The sequence below is a fragment of the Excalfactoria chinensis genome, chromosome 1, assembly GCF_039878825.1.
Source record: "Excalfactoria chinensis isolate bCotChi1 chromosome 1, bCotChi1.hap2, whole genome shotgun sequence".
Classification (NCBI taxonomy): domain Eukaryota; kingdom Metazoa; phylum Chordata; class Aves; order Galliformes; family Phasianidae; genus Excalfactoria; species Excalfactoria chinensis.
The window spans coordinates 113,887,085-113,908,598 of record NC_092825.1 but is presented as its reverse complement, the minus strand read 5'-3'; the positions used below and the strand labels follow the sequence as shown (position 1 = coordinate 113,908,598).

The 21,514-nt window shown below is 37.8% G+C and overlaps 1 protein-coding gene across 1 annotated transcript in view; it reads right to left on the bottom strand.

Annotated features, from left to right (window-relative positions):
• Positions 1-21,514, bottom strand: part of MAP3K15 (mitogen-activated protein kinase kinase kinase 15) — a 67,812-nt gene that overhangs the window by 33,033 nt on the left and 13,265 nt on the right. The window contains exons 2-7 of the mRNA XM_072347559.1: positions 17,257-17,396; positions 13,989-14,012; positions 9,147-9,218; positions 5,386-5,579; positions 3,223-3,391; positions 1,393-1,499 (exon numbers count right to left, since the gene is read on the bottom strand). Of these exons, the coding sequence (XP_072203660.1) occupies positions 1,393-1,499; positions 3,223-3,391; positions 5,386-5,579; positions 9,147-9,218; positions 13,989-14,012; positions 17,257-17,396 (706 nt within the window). The remainder of the gene's footprint in view (positions 1-1,392; positions 1,500-3,222; positions 3,392-5,385; positions 5,580-9,146; positions 9,219-13,988; positions 14,013-17,256; positions 17,397-21,514) is intronic.

Here is a 21,514-nt window from a genome sequence, read left to right as displayed (position 1 = left end):
GTTGATATTTAAGGGATCTAAGATACTAAGATTCAGATTAAAAATTCACAAACAGCCAATTGCACCAGAAATTCTTCCTCTGGAAATCAGTCCTGCCCCATTTCTCATCCCCAGCATGCTCTGGGCCTCTTCCTTATGACGCTCAAAAATAATTTGTTGGGGTTTACTTTCGTTTGTTCAAGTTTTCTGAGTCTCTACTGAGGGAGAAAGGTTACAAAAGTAGCGAACAGCTATCATTTACAGAAAAGAGAATCTCTTTGCAAATCCATCCTCCTTTTCCATTCCCAAATTTACTTACTAAACACAAAATTTATTGCTCTGTCTGAGGAAGTTCCTGAGCCACAAGCTGGTGGGTGCAATCCTCTTGCATAAAAATAAGACACCGAGTGATTTAAGAATTTTATGAATTGCTCCTACCTGTGCAGAAATCTACAGCAAAGATTTCAAAAAAGCCAGAATTTCTGAGAATTGAAATAACTGATTCAATTAGAATTATTTCACATAAACTCTCACTTGAAAAGAGAGGGGGAAAAACAACAACAACAACAACAACCACCCACTAACTAATTAGAGAGTAAAGACCCATTTCATTGAGAATGCAGTTCAACTGAAGAACCATCAAAATTCACAATAGTGGATGAAGAAACAACCCCAAATTGGGTGCTGAGCAACTATTTTGGATTTACTCCTAGGCTTGATGAATCTGTCAAATGGTGCCAGTTATCACCACTACCTATAAAATGTCACACACACACACAAAAAATACTTTCTCTGGTAAGATTTTCCCATCCATGACTGCTTTTCTAGATCTGTTACTAAGTTCTTAGACACTTCATGTGCCACACTGATTCTGCCCAGTGCCATATTTTAGTTTAATGGCAGGTCTCAACTATAAATAATGTGCATTTCATCTAAGCAGTTACTTTCATACAAGCCAAATTAGATGCATTAATGAAACCCACTTTCTGATACAATATCAATATACCTTCTTTAGGAACAGAGCATATATTATACATACGAACTGTAGAAATCTGTAGCTATCTAGAAGGGTTCAACAACATATGTGTTTCCTAAACTAGAAAAGCTAAATCAGGAAATAGACTGTACGTGCAGATTGCCTTTCAATCTTTCAAGGAAGCTACTTCATGAATATGTACTCATAGACCGAGTAATCACTTGCAACTCTACTATGCTGAACTTAGTGAGATGTTCAGAATCAGCGACTCAGAACAGTCTCAGCCTGATCAAAAAAACACTGGTATCAATGAAATCTTTCACTATTACTCCAGTGGCCTTTGGAGCAGATCCTTATCATCTGCACTACAGATTTAAATATAACCCCATTTGAAACAACAGCAATATAATGAAACATATTCAAAAAACAATCCTTACCTGTTCAAAGCAAAAGCATAATGAAACTTAATGTTGTGTTGATCAGCCAGGTCACAGGTAGGAAGCGTTTCTAATGTTTCTACCAGCTTCACCATAGCATCATAGTCCTGGGAGGAATAAAAGAAAATAAAAGAAGAAAAAAAGAAAAAAAAAAGGGGGGGAAAAAAAGCAAGACAGGCAGAAAGACAGAAGCTTGAGAACACAAACAAGGAGAAGGCTTAGATACTCAACAACATCTTTGCCTCAGTCTTTACTAGCAACTCCCTCACACACAGCCCTCGAGTGGCTGGTTTGGAAGGTGGGAACTAGAGGAGCATCGCTCCTCCTGATGTAAGCTAACATCAGATTCATGATCTCCAGAGGAACCTGAACAGCTGTAAGTCTTTGGATCCCAAAGAAAAGCATCCCAGAGTCCTGTGGGAATTAGCTGATGCAGTTGCCAAGCCACTGTCAATGATATTTGAAAAGTCGTGGCAGTCATTTGAAGTCCCCACTGACTGGAAAAAAGACAGTGTCACACTTAGTTTTAAGACAGGTAGAAATGATGACCCAGGGAAGTACCAACCTGTCAGCCTCACCTCCATGCTGGGGAAGATCACGGAGTTTCATGAAAGCTACAATAAAGCACATGAAAGACAGAGAGGAGAATGGGAGAACCAAAATGGCTTCACCAAGGGAATCTGCTGCTTGATCAACCTTGCCGCTGTTGATGATGGCATAACTGCATCAGTGGTTGAGAGAAAAGTCACTGATGTCATCTATCTGGACATCAGGAAGGCCTTTGACATGGTACTCCACTACATTCTTTTCTCCAAATTGGAAAGACACGGATTTGATGGGTGGAATGTTCAATCCACAGGAGACTGGTTGCAAGCTTGTGTCCAGACAGTGGTGGTCAGTGGCTCAACGTCCAGTTAAAGAACAGTGACAGTGATCCTTTAAGGGTCAGTACTGGGACCCGGTGCTCTTTAACATCTTCATCAAAGAGACTGATAGTGGGATTGAGTGTTCCTTCAGAAAGTTTGCAGACAACAACAAGCTGTGTGGTGCAGTTGGTGCACCTGAGGTACAGGATGCTATTCAGAGAGACCTAGGCAGGATGAAACAGTGGGCCCACCAGAATCTCATGAGGTTGCATAAAGCCAAGAACAGGGTGTTGCACTGGGGTCATGGAAACCTTTGCTATTAGTACAAGCTGGGGTATGAAAGGATGGAGTACACCCTCGCATGGAAAGCTGTATTAGCCAGCAATTTGCCCTCACATCCCAGAAACCAACTATATCATGGGCTGCATCCAAAGAAGGGGGGCCAGCAGGTCAAAGGAAGTGATTCTGCCCCTCTACTCTGCAGTTCAGAAATCCAGTGCGTAAGCTGTGTTTAAACAAAATCAAGAAAAACAGTGTACCTACTTTTTAAAAAGAAATCAGTGTTTCACTCAGTTATAGTTAACAATTTGGATACTTCTGGTCAATACAGTGGTCAAAACAAATCAATTTTATTAGCTTCCACAGTTGACTTTGGGGAGAGAGAAAGAAGGGACAGGGAAGAAAAAAGCAAACATCTTGCTTGGATGAGCTTTTATTATTTATATATTTTAAGGAGGTTAAAAATAACAGTAAATAAACAAGAAAGTCTCCTAATCAGCATCTCCTGTTCACAAGTAAAATAAATAAGAGCCTACAGCCCCTCATAGCTTAGTAGTCAAGTCAAACTGTTAGTGCAGAAATTGAGGGTCAGCTTTGAATCACTCTTTAACAAACAAACACTTGAGAACAAACAAGTTCCAAAATTCCATAGTAAAATCACCTTCGTTAGTCTTTAGAAACATACCTGTATATCTCGGTAAGAAAGAAGTAGGTTTATGACAATGTCAGAAGTCAGCACTTCAGTATTATCCATACGAAGCTTAATTCTAGCCAGCTCCTTAGCCAGTTCATCTCCTTGGTACTTCTCTCTAGCCTTTCTAATATCATTTAGTAGTGTTTCTTTATAATAGGCACTGAAGAAGCAAGACAGACACAGAAAGAAGACTGTTAGATATTTCTTATGAAACAGAACCATTTAGGTTAAAAAATACCTTCAAGATCACCAAGTCCAACCACCAACCTGACCTACTAAGTCCTATCACTAAACCATGCCCCTTGGAGCCACACATCTTAAATACAGTGATGGGGACTGCACCATTGCACTGAGCAGCAGAGGGCAACTATGAAACATAGTTGTATTTCTAACAAAAAGTACCATTTACCATTTCCTCAGAGAGAAATCTATGTTGAATGTTTCATCTAAACCTAAATTTTTCACCAGTTCATACATCCACCTTACTTAACCTCAGTCTATTGGGCTATGTAACAACACCATGATTTTTATTTTTTTTTTTACCACAGTAGAACTGGGGCATTTTTTTGGTCCATTACTGACCATTACAGATACAGAACTTCGTATCTCTCCCTTTAAAAAGACACTATTTGGAGTGACAAAGACGAAAGATCATTGTGACATAAAGAGGCTATAAGGGATTTTATAACCAAAAGAGGAAAGAAATTTCCAAACAAAAAATAAAAACAAAACAAGCTACCAAAAGCTGATCTAGCTGTAGTTTGTTTGATGAACACAATGCATGATGTGTATTAAAATGAACATAATACTTAACATAAAATCCAAGAGTAGGCGTTTCACAACATATTTCAGTGCACAGAAATTTGGTAGATTACAAAACTGTATCCTGTTATCAGTATGACAGTTATAAACCACCTGGACAGGCTACTTAAAGCTAAGGTTATCTGGAGCAACTTATGAAGCTAACAGCTGGGAAGTTAGCAGGTGCCTGACAGGTAATACCCAAGTTCCTACAATGCTGCTTTTTTTGTTTACAAATTAGTATTGCAGATATTCTAATTTGCTAAACACTAAGCCATACACATAGCAAAGAAAATCAAATGCTCTTATTGTCTTCTACAGAATGAATACAACTCTTATAACTGAAAAACAGCAAAGCCATGTATCCATGTATTCACTACTGAAAAGCTTTCAAAAGACTGTCAAATGGAAGTAAGGCCTAATTCATCATGTAGTACCAATGTCAAGTTTCTACCTTTCCCCAGGCTAATGAAAATTAGCCCCTTTTGTGTTAACCAAACCTAAGAAAGATACAGCAGTGATCTTTTCTGAAATACTTTTTTGAAAGTATCCAAATGACTTAGGAATGTAAGTGTCACTTAAGAATGATTTTGCATGGAACCTTTTCAAACATTCAAGCTTTTGGAAAAAATGTGGGCTCATCAAGCTACATCTTCTTCCTCACTGATGTCTACCACAATAGCATCTAATTCTGTATCAGTACAATAGCACTTTACAGCCTGAAAGCTGAAGAGAGAAAACTGGTTTGACTGCAGGGCCTTAATTCAGTATTACCCTTATGCTAACAAGCTGAAGTAACATTCCACCCCTCTTGTCCCTTTCCTTAAAGTGAACTCATGTTGCCTATCTGTAGCTTCCCCTCCAGCACTTCTTTAGAGAAACAGGATTTGTATATGTATATATATATATATATGTATAACAGGATATATATATATATATACCACACACACACATATATATATACACAAACATCTCTTTAGTGACATGAAATAATGGTCTGTGGCTTTGAGTTCTATGAAAAGGCCATGACTTTATCTCCTATTACAACCCCATACACTGTAACTCATACTTAAGCACTCTACCTTACCTGCGGGCTGACTTTGCTTACTGCTATTTTAGAAAGTCACTATAAATCACTTCCTAGCATAACATGGTTAGTTAATTGCAACAGCTGCAGGAAAAGCAGTAAAGGTACTATCCTCTTTTATTACTACCTTAAGTGCAGTGAAAAATAATAATAATTAAATAATAATAATAATTTTTTTAAAATGCTACTAGGAATTCTGTATCTTTTCCCACAGCATTTAAAAGAGAATATCAGAGGTTCTGGAGGTGAATGAGTTACAAAATTACCATGATGTAACATGGACATCCTTGAGAAGGCTGATAAACCTGTCCACCAGAGGGACGCAAAGTGGCCCCAGGATACTGTCCCAGCTGGGCTGCATATACTCAGAAGCTCTTCTTTGGGCATCGCTTTCACAGCAGAAGTAGTCAGCACAAGGGGTGACAACGTACGGAATGAAATAATAATTTCCACTGGAAGCCTAAAAGAAAAACAAATGCAGTTTAGAAAAACATTTTAAGTGGAAATAGATTTGTGCCAATACAGGAACCATTTACAGTCAGAAAAAACAGCTGGATTTGGGTTGGCACAAAAGGAAGTTTTAGTTCAGTGTTTAACACAGGATTTGCAAGCATTAGAATCAATGGATTTTGTATGGAAGAGTTACAAATATTAGCAAGTAATGAAAAAGTGTCTGGATCTGTTCAGAAACAGTACAATAAAACTGCTCAGCCCAAAGATGGGGCACCACAGCTTCTCTGAGCATCTGTGCCAGCACCTCTCTGCCCTCTGAGCAAAAAATCTCCTCCTAACAAACATCTCACCTAAATCTCCCCTCTCTTGGTTTAAAGACATTCTCCTCTGTCCTATCACTATAAAACTGGGTAAAAAGTCACTCCCTTTCCTGTTTATATAAACTCCCTTTATATATAAGGCTGCAATGAGGTCTCTCCAGAGCCTTCTCCATGCTGAACAAGCCCAACTGTCTCAGCCTTTTTTTGCAGGACAGGTGCTCCAAGCCTCTGATCATCAGAAGAGCCACTACTGCATGCTGCCATTAAGCACATATAAATAAATAAATAATTGAAAAACTCCACACCTTGAAATATTTAAGACTTTTAACACACACACACACACACACACACAAAAAAATCCTTAATAGGCTATAGACAGTGTAAACATGATCAAGATGCTGAAGGGGGTGAGGAAACAGGAAATGCCTTTCAGAAAATACAGTTAAGTTCAGACTCAACTCTTCAGGTCCTGAGCAAGACCCTAAAAGCAGATAACTAAGACTAGAAGGACTGATATCCTCTTTCGAACTACAACCATTGTCCACTGTTTAAAGAAAAATAAAAACTCAGCCAAACAAAGCATTCAGGGTCATTAGATATGAGCTCCAAAGCATGGGACAGTATAATACAGTTAATGCAGTCAACTACCACTGACTATCTATTGTCACCTTGGGGATACCGAGACATCAAATGTGTACAAAAGCATAACTTATTTTACTTCAGATCATCTAAGACTGCAGTGAAGCAACAGCCATTTAAAGTCACTATGGACACAGGGAGAGTGCTGAGAGGAATGAAATAAGGAATATGAGAATGGCATGTTTTTAATATACATTAAGAAACTACAAGACAAAAATAAACTGTTCACAGAAAATAAAAAAATTTTATAGTATTCACCTACTGAAAATACAGACAGCAAAAGCCTGTTGCTGATCTGGATTTGGAAGGATTTAGAACTTTAATTTCTAGTGGATAAAGTCACATTTGTTCTTCACAAACCTTTCAGTACTGTACCTCTGTTGTAATATCATTATCTGCTGCAATGTTACCCTTACTTTCTATGAAAAAAAAAAAGTAGCAATTTAAGCAACCAGTACGTTAAATTGATTTAGTCCAAGCTTTATTCAAACATCCACTAAGTTAGGAACAATGCAAGAGCTGCTTGAGTATTGATTCTATTTTTAAGCCCATAACAATGAATTAGGTGTTCCTGCAATGGGAACAACAGCAACAATATCAGCTGAAAGCAAAATACAGCTTGTGATGCAAAGAGAAGTGCAGTTATCTCCTGAAATGGCAAAGCAATTTTCAGAAAATATTAAATGGCATGGATGAAGCATCGTATTTATCAAGTTCATCTATTTGATTGAGGCTTTTGCCTCTTTCTGGATAGCAAGGTCTGTGCATTTAAAAACACATTTTCCCCATACCATAAACATTTCTACATGCAGAAATCAGAAAAACTACACATATTTTGGTATGTGACATTGTTTGAAGAGCAACCAGCACAGCTGTCATTCTAAACATTTGTTTGCTGTGTTTAGGAGTTCAGTCAGGTGACAACAGATGTCTTTAGTACTACATGCAAAGGAAAAGATATTCTGCCTCCTGGCAGAAATACCACTGAGTACAGCACCAAGGAATCAAAACACTGTGTATTGGTTGTTAATATACAGATGGTAGCAAATGTACAGAAGGAATAAGTAAAGGAAAACTCACCAGTGGTGGTGCCTTGGCTGAAGAAGCTGGGGCAGTCCTCACTGGTGAGCAATCTCCAAGAGATGCTGCCTCGGTGGGAGTCAGCCCTTAAATGAGGTCTCAGAGGGGATGGAGTCGAGCTCCACCCCTTCCGGGAGCACAGCTACATCACTCTCACCTGTGCTCCCACAGCTGACCCCACACTTGCCTCAGCTGATTAATCAGAGGTTCAGGCTGTGATTACCAATCTCCCATACACACTGCATGCCCCTATAGACACTACTTTCCAATTTGTTCCCATTCAACCTATGTATAATCCAACTGTGATAAATTTGTATCTTTGTGGTTTATACATGCATTATACATGGATTGGTTTATTTCAGGATTAGTAGCTATCTTAAACATCTTACTAAGAGAAATTTTTAGGTTTAAGAAATGTATAAGTTTCAAAATAAAAGACAGACAGACTGAATAAAGAAAGGAAAAAGGAAAAACTCTCAGCAAATAACATATGTCCTAGCAGCGACACTTTTGTATTCCATCACAACATTTTCATCCAGCAGAAAAAAGCCCAAAGTAGGAACATTTAAAAAATTACAGAAAATAGCTGCAAGTAAGTTGAGAAAGGGACATGCTTCTTATAGGAAAAGGGTGGAAGGAATTAAGGACAGAGTTGGGTCTTTGCTGAAGTAGTTAGGCCTGCAGAAGCCATTTTAAGATCTTGGCATGATGGGCCAAATGTAGTGCTTTTTTCTTAAAATACTCCTCTAAGCATTTTGTTAAGGCTGTTAAAAGTGAACATTTGACCTTAATAATGGAAACAGTTGTGGCTTGTTGTTTTTTAAATCATCCTGCTACAGTTATTCTGGCCAAACTACCACTTTGTGACAGAGACACCACACTAGAATTTAAGGGCTGTTATTTTGAATGTTGAGTAAAATCTCTGCATCTTCAGAGAGGGAATTTTGCCTTCACAGCTAACAGCTCGGCTATTCCACTCCAGCCATGTAGTCCTTTTTGCCAGTCACTCAATGAGCATTAAGAGTGCTCACCCTCACTTACCAAGCAGTTGGAAAAACAACATGCCAGATGACAGAAAATGACTCAAAGAAGTCACATCCTTTGAGTATTCAGGGAGATTAATGGACTTTTATCTTAAGAATTCATCATAAGAATCCACTCATATCTTAAGAACTGAAGTTTCCAGAGCAGTAGATTTCTATGCCATCACATTCCTATCTATCTAACAATATAGGTGACTCTAAAATATTAACATATTAAAGAATATTAAATTAATATTAATAATTAATATTAAAGAAGCTTCCAGTTGACAATTTGAACATATGTGATGACTTTATGTAAATAATGTGAGAAAGATTATCATAAAACAAAACAATCCACACACAAGATCTATGTTGCAAGTAACATGTACTCTGAGATTACTACTGGTGTGAAAGAAAGCATAATTTTTAAAGCACTCTTATGTAAATATGCTAGGAACACAGTAAGAAGATGGCATATTTATTAAGAGAAAACAGATTTAAAATGATACATACTTTGCCTATCAGGTTACCATTGTGGTATTCAGGAGGTACTTGAACCCGAAGAAAAGTTTTGCAGTTGGCAGCCTACTCCAAATTGAAGTAAAACAACAAAGAGGAAAACACCACCACGACACAGCATGAGAATCAAAACAACAGACATGACACATGAATAGAGAAATGATTAAAGAAAGGAACAATGGAGAAGGAATATAGATATCTATAGTAAATCCATATTAACATAACCAAGAAAAATAGTGCAACACATTGTCAGCAAAAAAGTAGAATGTAAGGTTTCTTTATTTTTCTATACATCTCCTTGTGTCACCATTAACTTGCATTAAAAGTCCGACTTCTTGACAGTGTCAGATACATTACCTGATCAGTTAGCTATAAGCCAATTGCTACAAATGTGCCCCCCTTGGGACAGGAGCATTTCCATAATGACTATCACAAATTAATTTCAAAAGCCTTAGTTTCCATAATGCAAATACTAACAGCGTTATATGTAGTGATTATAAATATTAAAAATATTTTTAATATTTCCTCTCAAAAAGGGATGAATGACTCTAAGCTACTCTTCTCTTTCATTCTGTGCCCTTTTGAAACTTATTATTTCTGCTGCCTCCAACTTTTTAGTAATAAATTATTAGACAACCACTATACAATCTTTTATAAATTATAAAAGCAGTAAAATATATATATATAAAGCCATTCTATAATACTACATCTTCATATAATCAAATTCATGTAGGGTAATCATGCTTTATTCAATCCTTGGGTCTACTAAAGTGGAGGATGAGTCCAGGTGTCAAAATCTTTTTATTTAGTCTTATATGTTCACTGACTTGAAGAATTAGATAAAGTAATTTACACAACTACCGAAGCTTTGAAGATACTCGGCACCAATCACAATAGAATGTGATATTTTAACATAAAAATTCTTTTGGCAAGGATAAATTTCAATCCTGTTTCGTTTAGAACAAAATCTTTCGCTAACAGCTCCTCCATAGCCAAGGCATTACTAACCTCTATAATTTAACTAAACAAAAATAAATAAATAATCTCTTAAAAAAATTATTCAGATACACAGATCTAACTAATAATAAACTTCTTGGTTTAATAGCAATCCTACTTCCCTTTAAATACCTTATCTCTCCCTGACACCCTTCAGATTAACAGTTATCCAAACTTCTTCAGGTCTACTATCAACTAAAGTAAAATTCTCTTTATATTTTAACCTAATAATTTTTCCACAAGAAAAGTTCTGGCTTATATTCTCAGCTTCATACTCAAATAAACTAAATGGATCAAAGCAATCAGTGTGAGAAGGGCTGAACATTTTGCCTCCTGACTCTAGCAGTTTTTGAAACACTTCTTGTGCAATCTTTTCTTCTCTCCATTTTGGACAACTTTACACACTATTCCTTAAAATTCAGTAGGGAAATTTTGTTTCCCTCTACAGAGATCAAAAACAAAAAATCAAGGATATCAACAACATATTGTACCAAAACATAATAATTTTCCCATGGATTTTGTGTAATGCTAAACTGGGGGAAGATTTTTTAAGCAATTCAGGCTTTAGAAAATCCTTGGAATTTTATGTCTTCCAGTAAACCAGTAGCAACTTGACATCTAAAGAAACTCCAATGCACAAGCCAGTTTTCCAGAGAGAAATGCATTTTCCTGCACCCTACAATCAGGTAGCAGTCTCAGACCTTAATTTATCCATAACAGTACAGGAAACACATTGTTCTGTCCAAACAGACATCTGCAATTTGTTTTATCACTGCCAATTTTGACAGAAGAAAGGGAGCTGTGCCTAAACTAGAAGTAAAATTAGCAGAAGGTTGTCCTCAGACCTCCAGGGAGCTCTACGGAAGGAAGACTAACTGATGGGGCACTAACAATATTGACCTTGAATGTCACACAAGTGCAGCCCTGTTCTGGGAACTGAACTCCCATAGCCAATAATTCTTTCATAACTCTAAAATCTAAGTACACAATAAATTGTTCATTCAAAACTTCCATTAATTGTCTCCGGGAGTCAAGTATCACATCCCTCAGCTTTTTTTATCCTGGAAATCTTTGTTCCTGGGCAGTGGAAGGAAGCTATAATCCCACTTCTACACCTATGCTCTTTTTTCAGACACTAAGCTGAATACCTCAAGCATACACCACCAAAGCATGCCACTGTATAATTTTCACTTTTAGATCAGCTCAAGTCAACTCTCAAATGAATGTTGTAACTTCTTCTAAGCATTGTTTTCATCTTCATGTCTAGTTTCCTCACTTTTGCCTCCTCCCTGATGCAGAGTTAGCATATTTTCCTTACAAAGAAAATATCAACTTTCTTCATGCTCAGAGAAAAATCACCATAAGGACACACAACACATTCATCTTTTCAGCATCTTTAGCGTGGTTCCACATCCATTCTATGCTGTTTTCTTTTGCACTTTTGTACGTTATTTGAGATTTGCAGGATAAGTAGCAAAGGTGAGGACAAGAAAACCTGAAAGACCCTAACTGCAGAACTGCATGCAGAAATTTTCACTCTTGCTGCTGTAAAAATGGCGCAACGTGTCTGGCAGCAATCTCAATTACCTTCTTCCGTTACATGAGCACAGACACAGAGTACCAAAGCAGCAGAGTGGACTTCTCTTCATAAAACCAGTAATGATATTCCTGTGGCTACTTTGGGCTCAAGGAAGGCATAGCAAATGAAATGTCTATCCTTCTTCCAACATATCTCCACACACCAGTGAAGAGTGCACGTAAGCTCCTTCTGCTACATCACAGCTGTGACAGAGGCATACCAATAGAAAGACTGGTTCAACCAGGACATGTGAAAGGAAAGTACAGACCCATAGCACAGTATATTAAGTGCTATATGCAATAGTTAGAACTGAAACTGCAGTGGTTATGTGACTATTTACCTCACTGGATGTAGTAAATTCACATCAATTCTGTAACTAGATATCTAGTACAGCAACCCTAATTAGCAATAGCCCTCCAAAAAAAACTGATTCAGAACTTTCATTTGTTTCAGGAGTCAATCTGAATGACATTCCCCCTCTTTTCCTACTCTGGAAATCCTCATTTCTGGACAGTGGAAGGAAACTACCTTCCCAGTTCTCCTGTTCTTACATGATATATTTTACCAAGCATTGAAGCAGTGGCACAACACTGGACTGCAGCAAACTACATGCCTCTCCAGACACATCATGTAGCTTGCAAGGAGGGCAATTGTTCATTTGAAGTCAATTCCAACTTCAAAAAAGATAAAGTTTTAACTTATTATTTAGCTTGCTAATCAGTTTATTGCTATTTCAAATTAAAAAAATGATAAAAAATGCAACATGGGAGCATGTTACAATAAATTTACTATCTAAGAGAATACAAATAACTTTGAATAACATGCAAGGTCAAGAATTCATACTTGATATTTTAAGTCAGTTATTTTTTCTTCTGTATTTTACTCACAATGGTCTTTGTAATCTAAGCACTTGAAGGAAGTAGGCTACACAAACCTCCCCCCACCTTTCTAGAGGAGCAATCAGGATGCTGGTTTCAAGATCCATCCATCCCTGCCCTTTTTGCTAACCTGGTGTTTCCAGGTCTGATGCAGGAAACGTTACCAAATCCACTTTTTCTTCTCTTCCACATGAAGCACATGAACTTCCTCTGTGGGGAGAGAGAATCAGCCAAAAGAAGATACTGCAGGCTGCTAATCTCATGGCACCAGGTTGAACTCCACTTTTGCACCACCTCAGGAGTAACCACTAAACGGCTTTTGTCACAGTTCTCCCTCTGGCTCTGGAGGGGAAAGCATACGCCTGTGACATCCACCAGTTGTGGCCTGAAGATGGAAATAGCATTATTCACAAGCAAACCTCAAGCTGTTCTGAGGCCTCTTTCACAGAGCTGCAGACTAAGAAATGCAGTCCCCACTGCACGGTGAAACCAGATCAAAGATATCAAAGATCACCACAATAGACAAGAAAAGGACTTGGACTTACTCAACACGATCTATTTGCCTATATGCAGTGCTGCAACCAAGTATAAATTCTAACTCCAAATAAACAGCTGTAACTAATACATTCTCTATTTTAGTTCTCTTCTAAATGATCAATTTAGCAAAATCAAAAGCCATTGTATTGTTTTAATCCTGCTCTATACTCTTCAGAAAAGAATAAAAGTATATGGGAGACATATAAAGGTGTAAGTTCAATATGAATTCAATAGCTCTCAGTATAACAGCTTTGAATGAAAATAGCCACTAATGTAAAGTATCAAAAAATGCATAACTGTGCAAGATATTGTGGAATATTACAGTAAACCTACAATAACTGAATTGTATCTTTGTTGAGGTTTACTTACTGGCTTGGTTTTCCTTGCATTCAAGTTAAAAATGTTTTTAATTTGGGAAGGAAAACCTCAGCAAAACCTGTGAACTTGTGAAGAGGATGGGAACACAGTAGCCAAATCTGCTTGATGTACAGCTTTAATAAGGTATCACACACACATACGTATTTATACAAGTGAGTGAAAGTGGCAGAGGTAGGAACAGATTTTGAAATTCCAAGTCTACGTTTTTTACTGATGAACATACATATATAACATATCTAATGGCACTTCTCTAAAAAACTAAAAGGAAATCCTAATGAAAAGTAGTTTTTTTCATCTATCTTTTCTTTTGAAAGGCAGCCAATAAGATTTCACTAGTCAGTATTGTATGTGGGGAAAACAGACTCCCTAATACCATAAAGAGCATACACACTTCGTAACTTTGTTGTTAGAGTTTCTTCAACTAGTATTCATTCTGTGTTTTAAAATGAATGTAGATTTAATACTTACTGTATTTTTCTGAGATACCATATCCTGGAAGAAAAAAAGAATCAAGATGGTCATTGTGAGAATTATTATTACATCCAATTAAACTAAATGGCATACATGAAAATGTGTTCTTCAATGCATAATCTGCTTTTCCTGCCATACTAAATTCCAAGCAAGGGACAATGTCAAAAAACAAACAAACAAGCAACTCTATAGTTCAGTTTTAGAAAGAAGCAATGACTCTAAATAGTTTATTCTTTGTGTTCAGAAGAAAACTCATACTTGCCAGTAAATGGAGTTTCTCAAGCTGGGCACTCCATAAGCCCACTGGACACTTGTGAATTAAAGGCATTCAAAGCTGGAGACTTTTACTCTCAAAGAATATCCCTAAGACACCTAGGCTCCTTTCCTACCTGGATGGGCACAGCCCAAAACACTCCTGCACCCTAGTTCTTCTGACTCTGAAATCCAAAGAGAGAGACTGAGACTGAAACCATGAGGAGGATGATAATTTAATGTAAACCAAACCTCAAAGATCTCGAGCTGTTGGTAAGTAACTTTCTTCTCCTTCTTGTGATGGCATGCGTGTCCAGTGAACACTGCTTGCTGAAGTAAACAGATCTCCAGATAAGCTACTCTACAAATGTTAGAAGCAGACTTGTTTCTAAGCAAGGTTACTGAAGTAATTTAACAGTATGTGCTCTGGCAATCTAAGATCACTCTTACTCAGCAACTTGCACAGAAATGATGGTGCCCACGTATATACCATAAGACTGAATATTAGGAATAATCTAAGAGGTTTAGTTCCACAACTGTGAGCTTCTTGAAATCCAGCCTGTTTATTATGCACCTAGAAATAGGTTGTTTTGGAAAGAACATTAATGAAACTAAAGATACAACTCTTGGGAGAATTTCAAGGATGTGTTCTATGAAGCAAACTAAATAAAGCCAGGCTTCCCGAACATCACAGCTACTCCAGCAGGAGTAACAGTAAGAATACTGCCTTCATAACAGCTAGGCTGGCAACTCTAAATGGGTATGTAAAACAACCCAAATCCAAGTGGAGTAATATATTCCTAAAAGCAAAGGGAAAAAAACTGGCTAAATTAGCCAAGAAATAACAAGCCACCAATAGATAGTCAGCTATTCATATCAAGGTATGTATACCTAATAGAATTACTGATCAATGCAAACTCTTTAGGGCAATAAAATACTTCAGAAATAATTTTTCAAAGAAATGATTGAAAGTTTAGTCATCTGAAATAAACAGCTGAAATAAAAGCCAAAAGTAAACATGTCCATTTAGCTAAACAAATATCTTCAATAAAGCTTTATCCTGTTGATACTTTTCTCTCTAAGTAAAAGAATGAACTCTTCTGAAAACTATCTAGCACCTAATCCATGAAATGTGTCAAGAAATCATGAAATGTTCTTCCCTGAGGGATCCCAAGAATAATCCCTACCTTATGAAGTATTCCTAAAACAAAAAGTGTATTTGTATATTTGAATGGTATCAAACAGGGAACTGGAGCTTGGTTGCAAAAGAAGTATCAAGAACATCAGGGTAGGACAGAACCACATCCCAGTACCCTGCTAAAACTACCCTAGTGTTCAACCCAGGTGATCTCTTCAACTTGTTTCCAACAACTCAAATCAATTAATCAAGTAATTTTGATCACATTGTAAGATACGCCAGGGGGCTGTTGACCAAAGAGATTAAACAAACAGCTCTGAAATAAGAGATACAGCGGGGCCCAGTGTCACTAACAGAGCCCCCATAAGAAGAAAAATTAAGAGAGAGAACAGTTTTTCTAGCCCTATGTGATCCAGTCCTACTCTAGTGTTGCCAGGCCCCCAGACTTGTACATGAACTTCACACTCTTTAACAAAAAGACCCAGAACTGACACTGCAAAGATCTGCAAGCTCTGGCAATGAACTGTCTGAAGGCCTGGCCCACAGATAGATCTGACTCTGGAAGTCATTCATCCTTCCAGTCATGGAGCATATGCTTGCATATGTGCTCGGCACAAAGTGCAGAAATCAAAGCCATTCACAAGTCTCCTCATTAGCTGGAAACACATAAAAGATGACTAGCTTGGGCTTCCCAGACTTCGGCACCTGCTGGGAAGAACCAAGATGATCAGAATACCTGAGAGACAACATAAGACAAAGATATTAAAAAAATGTGTTAATGAAAAAACAAAAATTGCAGTCAGGTATATTGTCACTGCAAGATGAAAAGTTGTATGCCAGCCCACTACAATTATTAGAGCAATGAAGGGGATGCAAGTATGCCTTGACACATACATTTGTTGTATCTCTTTGAGCAAAGGGTGTGAGTGGCTCCATCTGGGAGTTCTTGTGACTCCAGATTGCACAAAATGTGAATGTATATGTAGACCGCAATTGCAGAAAGGAGTATGGGATTCTAGACTCAGAGTAACACTGAAGACACTGAAAGAAAAAGAAGCTGTGACAGGACCCAGCTCTCCTGGGAAGAGAAAAGGCGTCTCACACAAAATTAACACTCAACTAAATATTCTTATTACATTGGGAGAGGTTGGAGAATTCCAAGACAGATGTTATAATCATAAGGGACCATAAAGAAAAAGAAGAAAAAAAAACAAAACAAGCAACCTCACAAAGCATGAACAACACTGTTCTCAAGTGAACATAGCAAGAAAAAAGATGATATTGTAAGAAATAGTAAATGATAGTTCAAAACAGTAATCTGAACATGAGCCAAACCAAAGAGAACCTACACTATCTCACAATAGGATTTGCAGCCAGAACAGCATTAAAAGACTTCAATGTACAGCACATTACCCTACTGTAGTAGAGAACAGCAGGCCTGTAAAATGATTTGATGAGGATCTCTTCCTTATCTTCATCAAAGAGAAATAAAGATTCCTGTAATCTTAGCTTCTCAGAAACTAGGAGATACTAACCTCAGCTGAGAGAAGTACTTGAATGTTCAGAGTAGGTTGCAATATATTACTTCTTTGAGCATCATTATTGTACAAAATCTGCACTTTCACTTCCAAGTCTAACCGTATGAAGCAAATCCACTACTACAGTATGGATCTTTTCATAGGAACGAGCTTTTACATTACTCTAACCACTGCTATTCTTGGTAGTAGCTATTATTCTTAACAAGATTTTGCTAAATAGCCATTAGGAAATCACACTCGATAAAAATTTAAGAAAAAAAACAACACACATGTTTGCAGGATCAGGTAGTTAAAGGTATTTCTGAAATGAAGCAAGATTTTGAAGTGAGAACCTTACTTTGAGAGACTGAGCAGTATCAGCATCAGTGCCGTGGTAGAGTATAACATTATTTGCCATGTCAAAGCTTTCACGCACACCAAGGTGGTAGAACAGTGATGGCTGCTTGGAAATATCACTCATATCCACAACTGCAACATCTGAAATGAGAGAGGGAGAGGGGAAAGTGCTAAAAAAAGGAACTCTTAAAACTCATTTTATTATTACAAAGAATTTTAAATAAATTCTGAAATTACACATACATTTGTAAGGACAAAATCAACATACTCAATTAAGGATCATTTTCTCATGGTACAGGTAAATATTACCATGGACTTGAAAGATACTACATTCAGAAAATGATCACAGTATTACCATAACTGTGAGGCATGGTCTATGAATTCACAGTTTTGAAATCACTGCATCAGACATACTGCAGGTCAAGGAGTTCTACATTTTCTCCCCGAGCCAGGCCTGATGGTCTGAATGCCCACTAAGATGGAGAAACCTCCAGGTGAAACCTCTGAGAACAGAGCAGCTGAAAATGAAGGAAAACCATAAGACCATGCTTACATTAGCTGAATTTTGAAGTACGAGAAATTCCTACACAGTGGGAAAAGAAATAATTTGTGAAATTGACTCTTAAAAGCTACATGCATGATGCAGTTTGAGGTGCAGGGCAGGATGGAATAAAGGACGCAACCACAAGCAGCTTGAGCAAGCCTTCCAGTGCTCCTGGGTAGCACTCTAGTCAGAAATGGAAGTAAGAAACATCATCAGTGAAGACGACCTATACAGAGAGGTAAATAGAAATACCCTACACTATGCAGAACAGTTAAGATATAGTCTAAAGATTTGGAACTCGCTGTCTGTTTTTTATGTGAGCCTAAAGATCAGCACAGACAGAAGAAGTAAACTGGAATAAAGACACTCAAGCTGTTTTTCCCTTGATCCTTGTATATTCTGTGCTACCTAAGAAAACTGTGGTCTAAAGCTTTTTGAAGGTCTTTATTTGCATGACTGTCTGCTTTCACTGCTGCAGGATAGATGGCTAAATGTACATTCAAAGTATTGGGCATTCAAACCACAGGGCAATCTGAGGTACAAAACAGATTCCAGAGTCTCAGTTCAGCAGGGCAGTAAATCCTGCACCTCTGACGCTGCTAACAGGCAGCTCCTGTATCTACAGGGAATGACGGAGAGGAATGAAGCCACTAATAAACAAGAAACCCCTGAGCAGGCCAGGCCTGGTGTGTGAAATCCAAACAAAGCAGTCAGTTCACCTGGGCTTCACTGAGGTTACCTACCAGAAGAATCAATGCCCCATACTCAGTATGCAAGTTCTTAGTAAATCCATACGTGAATGTACATTTCTGTACAATTCCACTTGGGTATTTTAAAGGCTGTGCTAAAGCACCACACCCTGGGCTAGCCAAACCTTTTTATTATCCTATTAAAGCACAAGGACGGGCTTTTGAGTCCACAGAAATGACCTTCCTAAACACCAAGGTATCGCTATTTAAAACATAATAATCTTAAAAATAATTAATGTAAAATAAAATCATGGCAAAGTGAGAGAATTCTCCTATCCCTGAGCAACCTCAAATCCTGCACCACCTACTGACTGCCTTTCCAGTTCCTGCTTAGTGAGCTTTCTACAGCAGAGTTAATTCTTAGTGTACTGCACATTACAGGGTCATACAAACTGAGCAGGCTTGAAGCAGTAAACCCCAGCTTCATCCACAAATCCGAATCCAGATTATCCTCACCTCCAACATTACAAAATCAACTGAGAAAACATAAGTGATCTATAAAATAAACATTTAGACAAAATAACAAGCACACCTAGAATCACATTAGCTCAAGGAAAAAGACGAAGTCAAAGAGGTTGGACTGCTTTTAGTGCCTGTAAAAACTCATTTTGTGGAACTGCGCTGTGGAATCAAAATCTCCTTCCTGCTGAGAGAACTTAGACAATGTGTTCACATAGCACACAGATATTGCATTTTCTAATACCATGTGAGCAATGATCTGTAACAGTTTATTGCAATAAGGCTACACGCAACCCACATCTGAAATTGGCATTCTCTTGACTGCTGCTCAGTAACAACGTAAGTTGCATCAGAATCACATTAAATGGGTATAACCACAGAAATGTCCACATCAAAAAGGAGAGTTATTCAGCAGTTAACACTGATAAAAGAGGATGTGTTTTTCTTGTTTATTCATACCTCATGAACACAAGTGCACATAAGGTAGAATAAATAGAAGACTAGCAGAGAAGATGACGGGGGTATCACAAAAATATCCATGCACAAGGAAAAAAAATTGGCTCAGGAAGATGACTGAATAGATCCAGTCTGACCACAGGAACCAAGCACCATCTGTCTGAAGCAGAGCATCAGAAGTGCCAGTGGCTTTGGAGCAGAGCAGTGATAAGACCCTGTGTTCCCAGGGAGGTCTCCACGACTGCTCCAGCAGGAACAGTAGTACACTGGGAGCAGGAAAGAGAGAGCATGCATCTGTCTACATAGCAGCTTTATGCAGGTGCTAAGGAAGCATATCTTGAGTCTGGTGAGGTCAGGAAATGAATACGAGTGGAGAACAAATGATGAATAATCAATCCTAATTAAAGAAGTAGCACCCTGGGACATATTCAGTGCACTGGGCACTCAATGATTAGCAAACACTATAGTTTCAGTTGCCTTATGCTTTGCTTGCAATTGACGGCAATATCTTTCATCTACAATTCTTGAAACATAAATTAAGGGCCCTGAATAACAAGGACATATATAGAATGGTTACAAAGAGAGAATAATTTCTGTATTTATAAGGTCTGTGAGATACATAAAATTAACACTACAGCACAAGTACCTGCTTAGCAAAGCATGATTAATGAACAGAAACAAGTCAATCACACTTCATCCTCTACTCTCATCTCCATAGCAGGAGAGCCAATTCAACATAATGCTTTCCAGGCTTCTCCTTCCACATTTAGGTTCAGCTTCCTTCCTCACAGACAAGTGTCAATCAAGAGTTAATGCCAACTTTTTGGATAGCCAGGTTGTAGATGGTAATAACTGAAGTTCAGAGTAGAAGTCAGCAGAAGCAATCAGCTTGGAAGCAACAGTGGCACATGTAGTTGGAGGGAAACAGGTAATAAAATTGACCAGCACGACACACTCAAAAAGCCTGAAAGCATTTTAACATAAACAGAGAACACAAAAACTGTATTTATTTTAAATATCTTGTTTAGTCACAAGCAGAAATTTCTTGTTCTTGAGTTCAGGTCTCACCCGCAACCTTTTATGCTTTGGAATTCAAATAGCAGCTTCAGCACCACCAATTCTCATCCAGCAAAAACTGTCCTTTGGGATACAAGGGTGAACACCAGACAACCAGCCAAAATGCATCATGGACAGACTGAGGGGCCAAAGTTCACCTTGACCTTTCCGCACGAGCACCCTTTTCATCCAGAGCGATCTAAAACAGGGTTACATTCAGACCCAAACATTACAGCCACTAATCATGTCAGCTCTGTGGTGTTACTTTACAGCTGTACTCAGACACGGCCTCTTTCATCTGTCCTCTGGTACAGAGGACACACATTAAAAATAGAAATAGAAGATATTTTTAGTGTTCCAGTGGCGTTTACTGCAATTCAGGAGAAAAGAGTATTTAAAACTACTAATTTTTTAAACCATGATGGAGTATTCATGGCATTTATAACCAATACATACTCATTATTACTGAAAGAACCCACTTGTTCCAACAATTAAATCACATAAGAAACTACAATTCAGTTAAAAGCAGCAAAACAAATGACAGTAGGTGAGCAATATGGTCACTTCTAGGGATTGACATAGAACTACATGCTCATTTACTTTTATGTCCTGAGGCTTTCCTACTTATCAGATACAGCACCCTAATCTTGCCATACTCCCCTCTCAATTGCATATCAAGGATTTTGTTTGTCGTTGAATGAAAGGAAAGGTTCTTCCGAAGTCCTTGGAAATGAAAAGCAAAAGTTTTATGAAACATTATTAGATGTTTCCTAAAAAGAACTAAATTCACAGTAAAACTGTATAATTCAAAGAAGGCAAAGCACTGTTCTAAAACAGGAAAGCAGTTCTACTGATCCAGAAAAGCAAAACTTGTGCCCAAAGAATGTCTGTGCTTACATTTAACTGATCTTCTAAGAGTGTTTCTCAGACTTTGCCAGAGAGAATACAACTGTGCAACTTCAAGAACTGGTACACGAAGAAAATTAATATAGTTA